This window comes from Bicyclus anynana, chromosome 5, assembly GCF_947172395.1.
Source record: "Bicyclus anynana chromosome 5, ilBicAnyn1.1, whole genome shotgun sequence".
Lineage (NCBI taxonomy): Eukaryota > Metazoa > Arthropoda > Insecta > Lepidoptera > Nymphalidae > Bicyclus > Bicyclus anynana.
In genome coordinates this window covers 15756036-15771141 of record NC_069087.1, presented here as the reverse complement: position 1 = coordinate 15771141, position 15106 = coordinate 15756036, and the positions used below count along the sequence as shown (strand labels likewise).

At 36.9% G+C, this 15106-nt stretch overlaps 1 protein-coding gene across 1 annotated transcript in view; it reads left to right on the top strand.

Moving 5' to 3' along the window:
• The window catches only part of LOC112043700 (peptidyl-prolyl cis-trans isomerase G), a 244743-nt gene extending 230829 nt beyond the window's left edge, over window positions 1-13914 (top strand). Inside the window, exon 10 of the mRNA XM_052881638.1 lies at window positions 13903-13914. Coding sequence (XP_052737598.1) covers window positions 13903-13906 — 4 coding nt within the window. The 3' untranslated portion in view covers window positions 13907-13914. The remainder of the gene's footprint in view (window positions 1-13902) is intronic.
• Window positions 13915-15106: the final 1192 nt, after the last annotated feature.

The window sequence follows — 15106 nt, the reverse complement described above, 5'->3', positions numbered from 1 at the left end:
TACACGCAACTATAAATTTAAATCGTAATACACACACGTGTAATTTTAACACAATGCAACATCAATTCTACAGACGCAGCATACGTTAGATCATGATCATATACTTTTACAGAGAGGTAACGTTTAGGTCCTTTGATATAATTGGTCTGAGATTTCAGGTTAAATTTCTAAACTATGGAATGTACTCTCATGCTGTTGTTACAGGTACGATTATTTTTTTTATCGTTTTATTTTGTCGTTCATAGTAGGTTTATTTGATCACCATTTTTAAAAGTCGGTTAAAAATAATTAATGCAGAAAGTTGTATACAGCCCACGGCTCAGGTGTAACAAACCGTTAAGAAGAAAAAGTGCCAGCTTTTTGCATAAGTACCACCATGCATTACATGAACGACAGAGAGAGAGGCTTTATTTCACAGGGAGACTATTTTGGGATTTATCTTTGCGGAAAACTTGCCACTGCTGTAATTTAAGTATGGCACAGTTGCACATGGAGGAAATAAATAAATATAGAAACAGTTTTATTTTTTGAAAAATTTATCAAAATACATAAATAAAATCATAATAATTTTAATTTACTGAATGGATTTTTATGATGTGGCGTTTTTTTATTAACACCTACAGAACAAGAGGTATTTTTTTACAGTAGTAATAGGGTAGTTGACTCATATAAAATTTAATATAAATATAAATCGATATTAATTAATTGTTAACTAATATTTTTGTCAAACGTTATTTTTATATGAAACAGTTGAATTATATAAACGTTGAGTTTTGGCTCGTATTGTCAAAAACGTATTCAAAAATTAAAATTTTCATGTAATCACGTCTCAAAAAAGACTTTTTTTAATCTAGTTGAACGAAAATGAGTTATTTAAAACCATTTAAAAAAGTGTCAACTAGCCTATTTAGCCAGCTTAAGCCTCCCTTCTTAAAGGAGAGGGGATACGGAGCTCAGACCCAACACGCTGCTCTAATGGGGGTTGGGAGCTCATAATAATAAATACTTGGACCTTGCTCACGAGATCACCGCCATGTGGAATGTTGAGTCAACACAACTTCGATTCACTCAGTTCACCGATAGTTGTTCCAGTCAATGGTCTTATAGCGAAAAGCTTCGACCAACACCATAAGAAGCTTTTACTTAACTGTTGGATCAAGAGTCGGATACAGAAGGCAGTGATTCTTGAGACGGCGCGTATCGTGAGGAGGTTCCTCACTCTGGAGCCCTGAGCCCCGGTTGCTTGGGCACTCAAATGCCCCGCAGCGGGAGGGCTGGATTCTTTTTGTATAAATTTTAATAGTGTTTTGTATTTGTAACATTGAAAAATTAAAAAACAAAAAAGAACAAATAAATAAATGAGAAAAAAAATCTGCCATAAAGAGATACTCTCTTACTGTAGTATTGATTGATTGATTTGATTAACCCACAATTGGCTCACTGCTGAGCTCGAGTTCAGAATGAGAGGGGTTAGGCCAATAGTTCACCATGCTAGCCCAATGCGGATTGGCAGACTTCACATACGCAGAGAATTACGAAAATTCTTTGGCATGCAGGTTTCCTCACGATGTTTTTCGTTCACGTGATAGTTAATTTCTTAAAATTCACACAACTGAAAAGTTGGAGGTGCATGCCCCGTAAACCACACCCTCCGGAATCGGAGGCAGAGGTCGTATTCACTGGGCTATCAAGGCTCTGTAGTATAGATTGTAACTATTATTTTAACTTGTTGAAGTTTAAAATAAAAGGTACGTTGTTTACTCCACGTCGTAAAGTGTCCGGGTAAATTGAATTCTCTTGGGAACAAATTCAATAGAGAGCGAGTCGCTTTCAGTGAAGCGCTGCGAGGATATACAGTGCCGGAAACATGTGCTTCCTTGTTTTTGAATCCCCGAAGGCTTTTGTATTTATATTCTTTAAGTTTTACTACCTCGTTGAGTAGGTAAAAGTCAAAGTCAAAATTCATTTATTTAAATTAGGATTTGACAAGCAGTTTTGAAACGTCAAGTTGTGTCCTTACTTAATGGTGATAATATCGAAAACTTAAAAATAAAGTTACGAGGGTTCCAAACGCTTTGGTCTGATAAGAACCCACGTCGACTTAATAAACCTACGCGGTACGTCTTTGCCAGTAGGGTGATGACTAGGCACGGCTGAAGCCTTCCACCAGCCAAAAAAAGTTATCGCTATCGCAACCCATCCCATCTCATCCCATCCCATCCCATCTCACCCCATCCCATCCCACCCCATCTCACCCCATCCCATCCCATCCCAAAAATAATCCATACTGTTCAATGCGTAATAAAAAGACAAAACGAAAATAACTGGCTTACTTTCTATGAGAGAGAGAGAGAGAGAGAGAGAGAGAGACAGAGAAACACGCGCACGCCGCACGGCTTACAACTATAGCAAAAAGTGTCGTTACAACTTTTGGTCTTAATTTTTTCCGATTAGCCCCCTTTCGCAATGTGCGATAAGGAAGTTCGTTCCAAAAATGTGGGTAGGTGCTCGTATTGTGTATACTATAATGATAAAAGATGAAAAATATTAAATCGCTTTTGCTTTAATGTGCAATTAAGTAAGAAATAGGTTACCGTCACAAGCGCTAAGCTGACATAATGACCGAGGCGATTTCGCATCCCGCCGGACTTCGGACAAAGATGCCGTGTGACACTTGCGGGAAAATTGTAACATTTTTATTGAAGCGAAGAAGCGAGGCCAACATGGACTTATACGAGTATCTACACCGACAGTAGGTTTTGACGAACTCTCTGGTGCAGGTGGTAATGCTGTGGTTCACAACAGAGAGGTCCTGTTCGATTCCCGGCTCAGGTCAGTTTAGGATTTTATAATTACTTAATTGTTTCAGATCTGGTCTGGTGGTAGGCTTTAGGTCGGGGTTAGTTGTTGCTAGCCCTGGCTTAACGGCCTATCGGCAAAGACGTACCGCCAATCGATTTTAGCGTTCCGGTACGATGTCGCGTAGAAATCGTCGGAGGTACGGATAAAATAAACTTGTGAATCTTTCAAATAAGCCAAATTTTGTTTGAACTTACCATACTTTAAGGATCTCTCTCAGCGTTGACGTCATTCTTTTGCGTCATTTAGTATAGTGCGTTATTGGCGATGACAGCGAGTGTGACCCTGTCGCTCTTTAAGTAATGATAGCAGACAAACTGTTACTTCTACAAAAATAGGTACTATTAGCATACCATTTATACCATATACCATATACCTTTACTATATATACCATTTAAAAACTATCATCATCCCCTTAGCGGTACCCATTATTTCTCCATAGTGCTGATTAATTGGAGGAGAACAAAAAACATTTAAAGATATGGCAAAAATTTCTTTATAGAAATAAGAATATATTAGTCTATTTTAAAGGTCAACTACAAGGCCAGGTCTTTACAGGAAATAGGATATATAAGTTAGATCCACCACAGCTTGTACGGGTTGGTGGCATTTGTATTTTACTTTTAATGAAAAAGCTTACAAGATAAAAAAAGCATTGCATAATTTTAAACCACTACGTAATTATGAAACTGCAAACTTTGAATTCATAAATAAGCATGAAGTTACGAAGCAGGTATATGGCGGAAAGAGGTAAAATTTCATTAAAATATCGCTATGGTCTTACTTACTTGTATATACTCGTACGTACGTCTCTCTTATACTTCCTAGATTCTTGTTTTTAACTATATGTTGTATTTTTGTGGAGATACTCAGACAATAGAGAAAATAGAATGACAATCCTACTTCCTATCCTACTAATATTATAGACGCGAAAGTTTCTATGGATGTTTGTTTGTTTGAATTCTGGTGGAAATAGATTGTACTCTGGATTAACACATAGGCTACTTTTCATCACGGAAAAATTCACTGTTCCCGAGGGATTTTTGAAAAACTAAATTCCACGCGGACGAAGTCGCGGGCGTCCGCTAGTAGGTTGATAATTATAATGATGATGATAATTATACCAGTATTGCTGCGTTTAGGGAGGGAAAGGATTATACCCTGTGACCATTAAAATTGGCAGATAAATTATGATGAGCAAATTATGTCAAATCGACCTTGACCTAAAATGGCCCATGACGCATGCAAAGGGTTAGTTGCATGGTATAGTTAATTTCCTCATTCACAGCCAGTCATTATTTACACGCTCTCACTAAGGGACGCAGGGTTATTTGAAGGGTCACACTATCTAAATCACGGTCGAACGCTTGGCATGTGTAAATTAGGGCCCTATTGACTATATTACCCGGAAGTATTTGTTAAATTTAATAGTTTATGGACAAACTGAATATCAGCCTCTGGAATATGCTAACACTGCTGTGTAATATAAAAGTCTGTTGTGATAATAGATACAAATCTCAGATGCCACCGGTTCAGAACCTGCCTTCCGAACCGGTGGTAGAATCTTTACAAATAGTCAACTGACGTGTCAAAAGTGCTTGTAAACTGAGCCTACTTGAAATAAATGATTTTTTGATTTTGAAATGTATAACAGCATCATAAAAATATAATAAAAGCATCATCGAAGAGCGCAGCAAACGTACTTTGAGCTAGAAGTATAGAGTATACTAATATTATAAAGCTGAAGAGTAAGTGTGTTTGATTGAAAGCGCTAATTTGAGGAACCACTGGACCGATTTAAAAAATTCTTTCAGTGTTAGATAGCCCATTTATCGAGAAAGGCTATGGGCTATATATTATCCCCGTATTTGTACGGGAACGGAAACCACGCGGGTAAAATCGCGCGGCGTCAGCTAGTAAACTATAAAAATAAAAACATTGCGTCATATATCTTATTTTATTTTAAATGATTATGAAACACGGCTAAAACTCACGTGATATTACGTCGGAGTTTCGTGTCAGTTTGGATCGTGCCGCGATGCAAGAACCAGCTCATGACTAAGGGCCCCGTATGGGTTCGAAACTAGTCCGGGCATACTCCGACGTAATATCACGTGAGTTTTAGCCGTGTTTCATAATCATTTAATATGAATAACACTCACGATAGTTTAAATTCTTATTTTATTATTCGTCTGCTCTATTTTTATTATTGAAATCACTGATATTTGTAACCCTTAAACGACTTTTTCTGCTTAACTGTCTCCAGTCTTAGCGAGAACAATTTTATTAATCGTCGCGAATTGTACGCGAAACAAAATTCAAGTAATTCTGTTTTCGCTTAATTAATTGCTAACATTTGTAACTCGTTTGGAACGTCGTTTTACGATTTGTTTCTAATTATTTACAACTTGACCTTCCATGAAACTGGAGTGAATGGGCATGTTCTATGCAATGCTTCCCATTTTAGGCTACAATTACATATAGCTTTACATTATGTATTCTGGGCCTGTAGCCACGTGGCAATTCGATTCTCTTTCTACAAACGTTAACGCTTCGAAAAATTAACGAAATGTATGGGGATGACAGATCCGATCGACAACTTGATCACGTGATCTGTCGATAGTGAATGTCATTCCCATACATTTTTTAATTTTCGTAGCGTTAGCGCTTTAGGAAGAGGATCGACGTGCCATATAGCTAAGGCCTCTGTCTATTAACTAAGATCGTAAAGATATAAAGAAGTAGCTAAAAGCAAGCATGTGTTTTTCTATCTTATACGATTAAAAACTCGATTATCGAATCAGAATTTCGGTCGAAATACCTACGAAAAGTTTTATCAAGTGAATCACGATTGAAACTTTTTGTGTCCTTATCTGTGAGCCTCTGCATCGTGTATGGTTGTTTTTGGTCACGCGTCATTCTTGATCTAGGAATTTAACTATATATTTTTAATTTTAGACGAAAATCATCGATGCAGAATGATTGCCGAGTAAAAAACCTGGAGATTTTTCCACCGCCTATTATTTGGAAAATGACAAAGATACTAGCATAGTTCAACGAATCACAATCCTGAAGTGCCAATGGGCGGGGCATATAGTTTCAAGAACCGATAAGCATCCCAAAGTGCTGCAAGAGCACCCCTGAACGAAAGTTAGTCGAATTCTCTTTAGGTGGACTGAGGACATCAAGTGAGGCGCAAGGAGTAGCTGAATGCAGGCAGATCAGGGTCTTGGTGTTTGGAAATCTCTACAAAAGGCCCATGTGGGCCACGTAACGTCTATTTGGTGATGCAATAATGATGATAATGATGATGAAATGATTATACGTGCAGCTCAACTCCCTGACGAATAAATACGACAATCATGAAATTCAAATAGCGGCTACATTAACATTATCATTGACCGAAATATATTCCATTCGCTTACAAAAGCATATTCATAGGATTCGTATTAATTGGGAAATCTCAACAGCGTATAAGTTACCGGAAACTGAAAAAGTCCCAGTTTCATTAAACAATTGGCATACCAATACAATTAAAACATGCTTTATACACTGCTAGTTTCACCGTCTGTAAGCGGCACCGTCATTTATTAGTCCAATACAAGAAACTCCTTAACAACATTTAAAATGACCTCAAGTTAATTCACACTCTAGCGTGTTTGATTGATTAATCGATTCTCGAATGTTTGTTACAATCGTAACTCCTTGAATTGCATTTTGTTTTTTTTACAATATCACTTATCCAAACTGTTATTAAATATATATAACAGCGTTTATAAGTGTGCAAAAGTGCTTGTAAACTAAACCTAATTTAACGAAATGAATTCTGACTTTATGTTTTGATTTTGATAGTTGTAGCTACGATTGAACTTTGATTGAGAGCCAATTAAATAAATATGTGATGAAGTGAACAAGTTAACAGAAACTCGTAAGTTCTACTCGTCTTGGCTGGGGCACATCCGTGCCACCAGATGTCAATATAAATATTTATGTATAATATCCGCACTGTACTTAAATGTATAGCATATCATAGATACGTTAGCACTTATTGCATTTCCCATCTACCACACTACAACCATATTTTTCCAAGTAAAACTGTGGCTTTGTGGCACGAATAAAACACACGTACCTACAATAATATAAAGTTAAACGGTTCAGTGACTCAGAAACAATAACCATAAACGCGTTTTATTACTCAAATGTGGTTACTTTGTAAATATTTTAAACTAATTGTAAATAATTGTTTATAATTAACTTTTTGACGGGCTTTTTAGGATTTATCATAGCCAAAAAAAGAAATAAAATATAGCCTTAAAAACTGTAAGTTGTTAAAATTTCGAGCCACAACTACAAGTACATATTTAGAAACGTTTTCTGAAGCCGCGATATTACGGGAAGGAAGAAAATCTATTTAAATGTAAATGAAATCTATCCAAATCGTATTGTGTTTGTGGTACAGAGCGCTGTGGCAATAGACAAAATTATCTTGAAACTTTTTCTTTTTTAGAGTAACAAAGCATGGACTGTTTCTCTAAAGAAGAGTTATTTTAAGTTAGAATAAATAAGACTATTTAAGATTATAACTTACAATTTTTTTAAATCGACTTAATAATTACGTTAATTCGACTAGTTTGTATGTAATATTATCGCAATTAAAAAGTATTTGCCAAGGTATATATTAGCCATCAGCTTCTAAAAAGATGTCAAAATTCATTATTAGTGTGTATGTTTTCAAAGCGAAAGTGCAATTTTCATCAATATCGTCTTAGTAGTTTTTTAGTTATAGATAATTTACATTACAACTAAAATAAATTGAAAGAAAAGAAAATAGTCATTACAGAATGTTTAAATCTGATTTGTTTTAAAGAAACAAAAAGTAATTCATAAAAAATAAATAAAAACTTCAAGTATTTCGTCTTTACTCTATGATAGTTTTGTCAATGTAATCTAGCGATGCATTAGGTAGATAGATATAATATGATCTTCCGACGCCAAATCTCCAGATACCCATTTGAATGGTTTTCAAACTTATATGATATTTCGGCATTTTGTTTATGGAACTTCCTTTTTAACCAAGTCCAAAAAGTAGGAGGTTCTGAATTTGCCGTGTTTTTTGTTGTTACTCCAGAATTCCGTCATTTATGTACCTTATTTAATATTAATATTGATGATAATCCTATACTTATAAAAGGTATAATGTCTCTAAAGAATTTTGATAAGAATCGGTATATTAGTTTAGTATTTTTGATGTTTTGATGTTTTTGATGTTTATGGAAAGTTTTAGCAATTATTTGATATAAATTTCGTTTTTATTGAGAAAATACCGCATGATTTAGCATTTATCTTGGAAAGGTATCTACCTAACACCTTTAGTTTATTGACTTCACTTGTTTACGTACCTACGAGTACAAAATACCATACGATTACCTTGGCTACAAATTGTTTAAGGCCAAGTAATTTACTTTTAAATCGCAATTTGCTTTTAATAATTCCCTTAAAGGTTATTTTATTTCTATTCTATGACAAGGTAGCCCTTGACTGCGATAACACCTATTCTACCCATACCTCTGACGGTTTCTACGTGACATCGTACTGGAAATCTAAATCGCTTGGCGGTACGTTTTTCCCGTAAGGTGATGGTAACTAGACACGGCCGAAGCCTACTACCAGGTCAGACTGTTTATTCACTAATATGGTTTTTATTAACAACTTATTAAAATAAACAGTAAATCAACTGAGAAATGTCATCTACCTACTGTATGATATCCACGAAGGATTGTCAGTAAGCACCGGTGACATTTATAGGCTCTTCTGCCTCCGATTCCGGAGGGCTGAGGGTGTGCGTTTGAATCCGATCCGGGGTATGCTTCTCCAACTTTTCAGTTGTGTGCATTTTATGAAATTAAATATCACGTTTCTCAAACGTTGAAGGAAAAACGAGGAGTGTGAGGAAATGGCATATCTGAGAATTATCTTAATTCTCTGCGTATGTGAAGTCTGCCAATCCGCATTGAGCCAGCGTGGCGTGACTCTGAGAATAGACTCGAGCTTAGCAGTCAGACGAATATGGGTTGAAAATGATTATGATGATATGTCAATTAACATACGTTAAAGTTAGTGAATTAGCCTGCTGAGTCAATTTAGAAATTATAAAATCCTAAACTGACCCGATAGTGTTGGTCGACCCCGCACTAGGTGGATCGAGGATATCAAGCGGGTTGCAGGGAGCCACTGGCTCCTGACGGCTCGAGACCGTTGTGCTTGGAGGTCCATGCAAGAGGCCTAGGTTCAGCATTGGACATCCATTGGCTGATAATGATGATGATGAAACTGACCCGAGCTGGGAATCGTCAAACGAATCAAAGGTTAATGAATAGACAATACACATAACATAATACAATTTATGCTTCGTCGAATATCGCATGTCGATAGTCATTACAGTGCATTACCCGACAGCAATTATCGGGTGTATGCAAACATATAATGTCGGCTAATTTACAGGACACTATCAAACTGTTTGCGTATTCAATACAAATTGTATGATTAGTGGCAACATTGTAACTGGAATTTGGGAAATTATCGGCCGCCATGATGGCTTAGGGTGATAAATAAAATTGACAATATATCCTGAGGCAAAGATAAATCCCACTTATATTATAAATCGCGAATGTTTAAATGTATTGATGTAAATAAACTCCTTCACGTGAAAAGTAGGTATTAATAAACGGATTTAAGTTTGGAATACTTATATAGGCTACCTGTATATCTTAGAATTTTCTTAATTCTCTACTAGTGTGTGAAGTCTGCCAATCCGCATTGGGCCGGCGTGGTGGACTAAGGCTCTCTCCTCAAAGGAACCATCTCGTTCTGAGAGGAGATTCGTGCTCACAGTGAGCCGAATATAGGTTGTAGGAAAATCAATGACTAGTTAATAGACGACTTTGTGTGTCTGCTACTCAATCACGTAAAAAGTACAAGACTGATTTTAATGAAAGTTGCCAAAGAGGTACATTATAATCTGCAATAGGCATAGCCTACATTTGGTATCAAAAAACGAGAGTTCCCGCGTGAAAAAAATCTTAAATCTATGCGTCTATGACATTGTAAAGCCAAAACGGTTTATCCGTTATCCGTTAGGTTAAAATTTTTAGAAACAAGCCACCTGGAAATATGAGATTCTTTATTATGACAAAGAAAGGAATCAAAAAAATCGCCATTTTCCCTCACCTTTTAATTTTAAATTGAAAGTACTATTCAGAACTCAACCTCAGGTTCACACAATCTGCAGAGTTATCAGTTAAGCACTAGACTCACCACGTAGTAAATTTAATTAAGTAATTAATAAAACAGGCTATCGAATTTTCTACAATTTGGGCAAAACAGATAAATGTTTGAACAGTGACAAACGCCAGTGTCAAACGCTGGCGGCGACATAGACGGATGTATACCAGTCTGTGTATCAAATATCAGCTTTTGATAGTAAATTAGCTAATTAATTATTTAAGCTTTGTAGGCTTTTATTGCTTTTACGAGTATTTGAAACTGCTAAAATATCAATTATTAAAAATGCAATATATAGAACTTGTTAATCAACGTATGATAGGTAATCAAATTTATAATAATCTATGGTTGTAGAAGGTACGACTTTAAAAACTCTTATGTAACCTCTGCCTTCGATTCGGAGGGCGTAGGTTCGAATCCGGTCCGGCTCATGCACCTTTAACTTTTCCGTGTGCATTTTAAAAAATTAAATATCACGAGTCTCAAACGGTGAAGGAAAATCATCGTGAGGAAACCTGCACACCTGAGAATTTTCTTAATTCTTTAGGTGTGTAGTCTGTCAATCCGCATTGGGCCACTAACTCTTTTTCTTGGAGGAGACTTGTGCTCAACGGTAAGCCGAACATGTGTTGTCAATGATATGCTATATTTTTAACTTGCGAAGCTTCTAATCCAGTATTCACGGGAATGGGTATTACGTAGATGATACCGCAGGGTGTCTGCTAGCTAAACGTAAGTTAACAGTTAAGTTAATAAATAAAAATAAATAAATAAATAAAATAAACAGTGAAATCACAATGAATGAATAGTTTTAAAAAAAAACACGCTTGATACCCATATCGTGGGGGTGTATTTCAAATAGCCTGTCCGCCATCTTGGACGTCCGCCATATTGATTTAAGACACGTGACTATATTTTTCGTATTCCTGACAGCAAACTCTTTCATTTGATATCCATATCGTGGGGGTGGATTTCAAACAGCCAGGCGGCCATCTTGGTGAGGCCGCCATATTGGATTTGTAATGACGTTTCGTAGCTAATGTGTGTGTGCAAAATTTCATCCTAATCGAAGACTGGGAAGTGGGTCAAATTAAGATTCCAAGATTTTCTTACATACATAGTTACAAGTGAAGTGAATTTTAAGTGTGTTATAAATATAAAACTAATGTGTTGTTGATTTAAAAAAAATGTTGTACATTTCATACGAATATTTAATTTTTAACAAAACGTTTTGTCAATACAGGTGATATCAAAAATGTCAGTATATTGCGTAAAACAGAAAATACTCGCTGTGTAGAGTTTGGTTGTGCAAAATATAGAGCCTGCGGCGTGGTTCAGATAGCTGTCTCTCCTGTCTACTGACACGATACGAATCTGTGTGGTTTTCACATTTGCATGTATTCGCTTTGCTTTTTCAGCATTTGCCTAATACTTTTAATTCATATTTTTTTTTTTACCGGAAAGCGCAGGGTTGGTCAACCATTAGGATTCACTAGGACCGAGGACACTAATTTGGTTGCGGGGAGCCGCTGGATGCTGGCGACTCGAGACCGTTGTATTTGGTCCAGCAGTGGACGTCCATCGGCTGATATTGATGATGATGATGAATATTTTTTATCAAAAAGCGAACAGCTTTTAAATTATATTACTAAAACAAACGACGTCGTTTTTAAATCAATACATATAAATAAAATGTGTGTCTGTGATTTCAAAATAAATGTATTTTGAACATGCTTATAGTTATTCACACGACCCTAACCTATTTCCACCAGTGCTAGCCTATGATTGGTATAGCTACGTATCTTAGCAGGTTTCTTAGTATTTATATTTATTGCTTTGTAAGTAGTTATAGGGTTTTCTTTTATTATTGGGAAATTGGATATTACTTATTTGTTTCACTAAATAATGATTGCTTTTGTGTCTCTGGAGGACGGCGCAGCGTGACTTTCTGTTAATAGGTAAGTATTGACTTTTCTTACTGAATTACTTTGTAAATAAGGATATTTAGCAGACTCAAAAGTGATTACAAAAATAAGAAACTAATGTCGAACAAAGGTCAGAAAATCAAACTGAAATCAAAATAAGACCCTAGAATGGCAGAGAACGACCTTGAGTGAAGTCACGCACTTGTGAACGTCGTGTGTAGGGTTAAAAGATCCTTTGACTGTTAACAAACACCCCTTTTCCACTCAAGTCACTCTCCCCGCCTATCCCAAGTAACCCATAAAAAATTACACAAGAAGAGATGTGGACGGCTCGAACGCCACGAGCACACTGAAGCCGTCCGTACCGCAAGTCGTTGCAACACGGCGATAACATTTCGTACGGAAAGTTGGGGCGTTGGAAGTTTTACAACCCCGTGCCTCAGAGAGCAGGTTAAACCGTCAATTCTTGTCACGATCGCTAGCATTGGACTAATTCTCAAAGAGACTAACAAATAACATTTATCACCTTTAGTCCGACAACCCGCAATGAAGCAGTGTAGTAGTAGTCTTAATTACAAATTGTCTATTGTTACAGAATTGTGGAGGTCTGTTTAGGTACTAACATGGCTTTAGCTGTGGGTTTTTGTGGCTGGTGGGCTTCGGCCGTGGCTAGTTACCACCCTACTGACAAAGACGTACCGCCAAGCGATTTAGCGTTACGGTACGATCTCGTGTAGAAACCAATAGAGGTGTGGATTTTCATCCTCCTCCTAACAAGTTAGCCCGCTTCCATCTAAGATTGCATCATCAATTACCATCAGGTGAGATTGTAGTCAAGGGCTAACTTGTAGAGAATAAAAACAAAAATTACATACTCAGTATATTCTCTTTAACATCATCATTAACAGCCGATGAATGTCTGCTGGCCTCATATGAGGACTTCTAAGCACTTGTCTTCTTGTATTGCAACTCGCATGTATCCAGCGTCTCCATGATAGCCGCATTATGTCGTCTATATATGATTAAGATATCAAGCAGTAAGTAGAGCCCTAACTGCCCCCCTAACCAAGTGGCACGTTGATTCTCTTTCTACGATCGCTAACGTAATAAGAAAGATGTATGGGCATTCGAGATTTTCAAGATAAGGATAAGCATAAGAAATAGAAAATGTCCACCATACAAGTTGACTTCGTCGCGAGCTTCTCAATCTGGGTTTGAAATAGCCTGATTTTTTTAAACAGTATACGTATTAAACATATATATATATAGTAATTAAGAGTTTTGTGTGAACGACAATAACCGGGGGATTAAACCATGACCTCCCGGTGATAAGGGGAAGCCTCTTTACCGTTTAGCTATTGAGAATAAATGCTTTTATCACCATTACAATAAAAACTTTACTAGCGCTTTAGTTTTACACAACAATATAAAACATTCCTTCAATTTGCAACCTAGAAAACAATACACAAGCGTTGTTACCAAGTTGTATTCATTTTCTCGTTTGCTCTGAGCGCGCGCCTAGGCTTTTAGAGCGTTTACATTTCTAAGTGTTCTAAATCACTTGACGTCAGATCAAAAGGGAGTGTGGAGATAAATACGGGAACGCGCTGCGTTGTTTATTGCTTCCCCATTTTATAATGTTGTGAATGTTTGTGCAATAACGGTATTGCTATGGACTGCTTTTTATCCCTAGTTGGTCAGTGGAAAAACTGAACGCTGACCTTCGGTATGGAGAAGACTTTTAGTCGCAAAATTAAGTCTTGAAGGTGGTGTATTGTATACTAGACGTAGTATCTTAATGCTTTTGTTATCAGAAAATTCTTAATTCCTGGTTAAAATAAAAAATACAGTTAGGAACTTAAGCTAACTTATCCTAATAACTATGTAAATCATGGCCACGTGGAATGGTGGCAAGAATACTGACTGCATTACCGCGCTGCATAGCCAGGCTGATCCTTTGCGCAAAAAATGAGCCAACCCTCTCAGTCAAAGAGGCATACTTATGCCACTTACCAGTTTCAGCTATATCAGCCGACATAACACGGTGCTAATAGACGAAGATCCCAGAGCGATCTAACATATCTTATTTTTACACACATGAAACCTTAGGTTTTTAATAGCGTCTCATGTGCTTTGAATATACCTGCGAGTTTGTAGAGACTTGATCTGTGACACCTGGGCAGGTACCAGAGGTGAAAGGTAACTAAAAGATAGTTGCATGTACTAGTAAAATGTGTCAGATCGCTCTGGGATCTAACTATATGAGTGTTAATGCATTTTAAAGGGAACCCTTAAACCTACACCCAAGGTCACAAGTCCTAGGACTGCTCGAGATGTTTCCTCTACAACAAAATGATGGTTCAATCACTGTGGGTGCTACCCGTCAGGTTATAAAAGCGGGTAACCGTCGCTTATATAACGTGACGAGTAGCAAAATCAAGCAAGTAAAAATTTCATTTGAAGTGATAACGTGTGGTGCACAGTTTTTTATTTAGTAACTTGTACAACTGTAACAACATTAGTTACTTACGCGGGTGGACGTGAGACGTATGTTATTCGGAGTGAACCTTTTTACACAAAAGCCTCAAATAAATCTATTCTCCGGAAGACCGTTATCCATCACGATTGTCCCGGTCAATTCGCACGGCTGGTTCCAAACTTGTTTATTATCTTAGACTACCAAAAAACATAGAAATGGTTAAAGGTATACTGCAGGATTTTAGTCCAGTGCTTCAGCCTGAGATAGTCTCATAAAATCAGTCAATCTATGCTACTACTATATATGTAAGTAAGTACAATTATGGAGGTTTGACTGTTGTGGTTTTTTAAGGTAGGTAGGTTTCAAGAACGATAAGAGATATAAAGCGTATTTTAAGAGCCGTGCCAGCTCAGTGGATATGACCTCTGCTTTCGATTCGGAGGGCCTAGGAACGATCTGATCGATTCTTGGATTGAGCAACCTGATCTAAGGATCCTGATTGGCTCGATTTAGGTCGAGCAACCTGAGCTATTATGGCTAATTTTCCGTGTTAAGCTAGTAA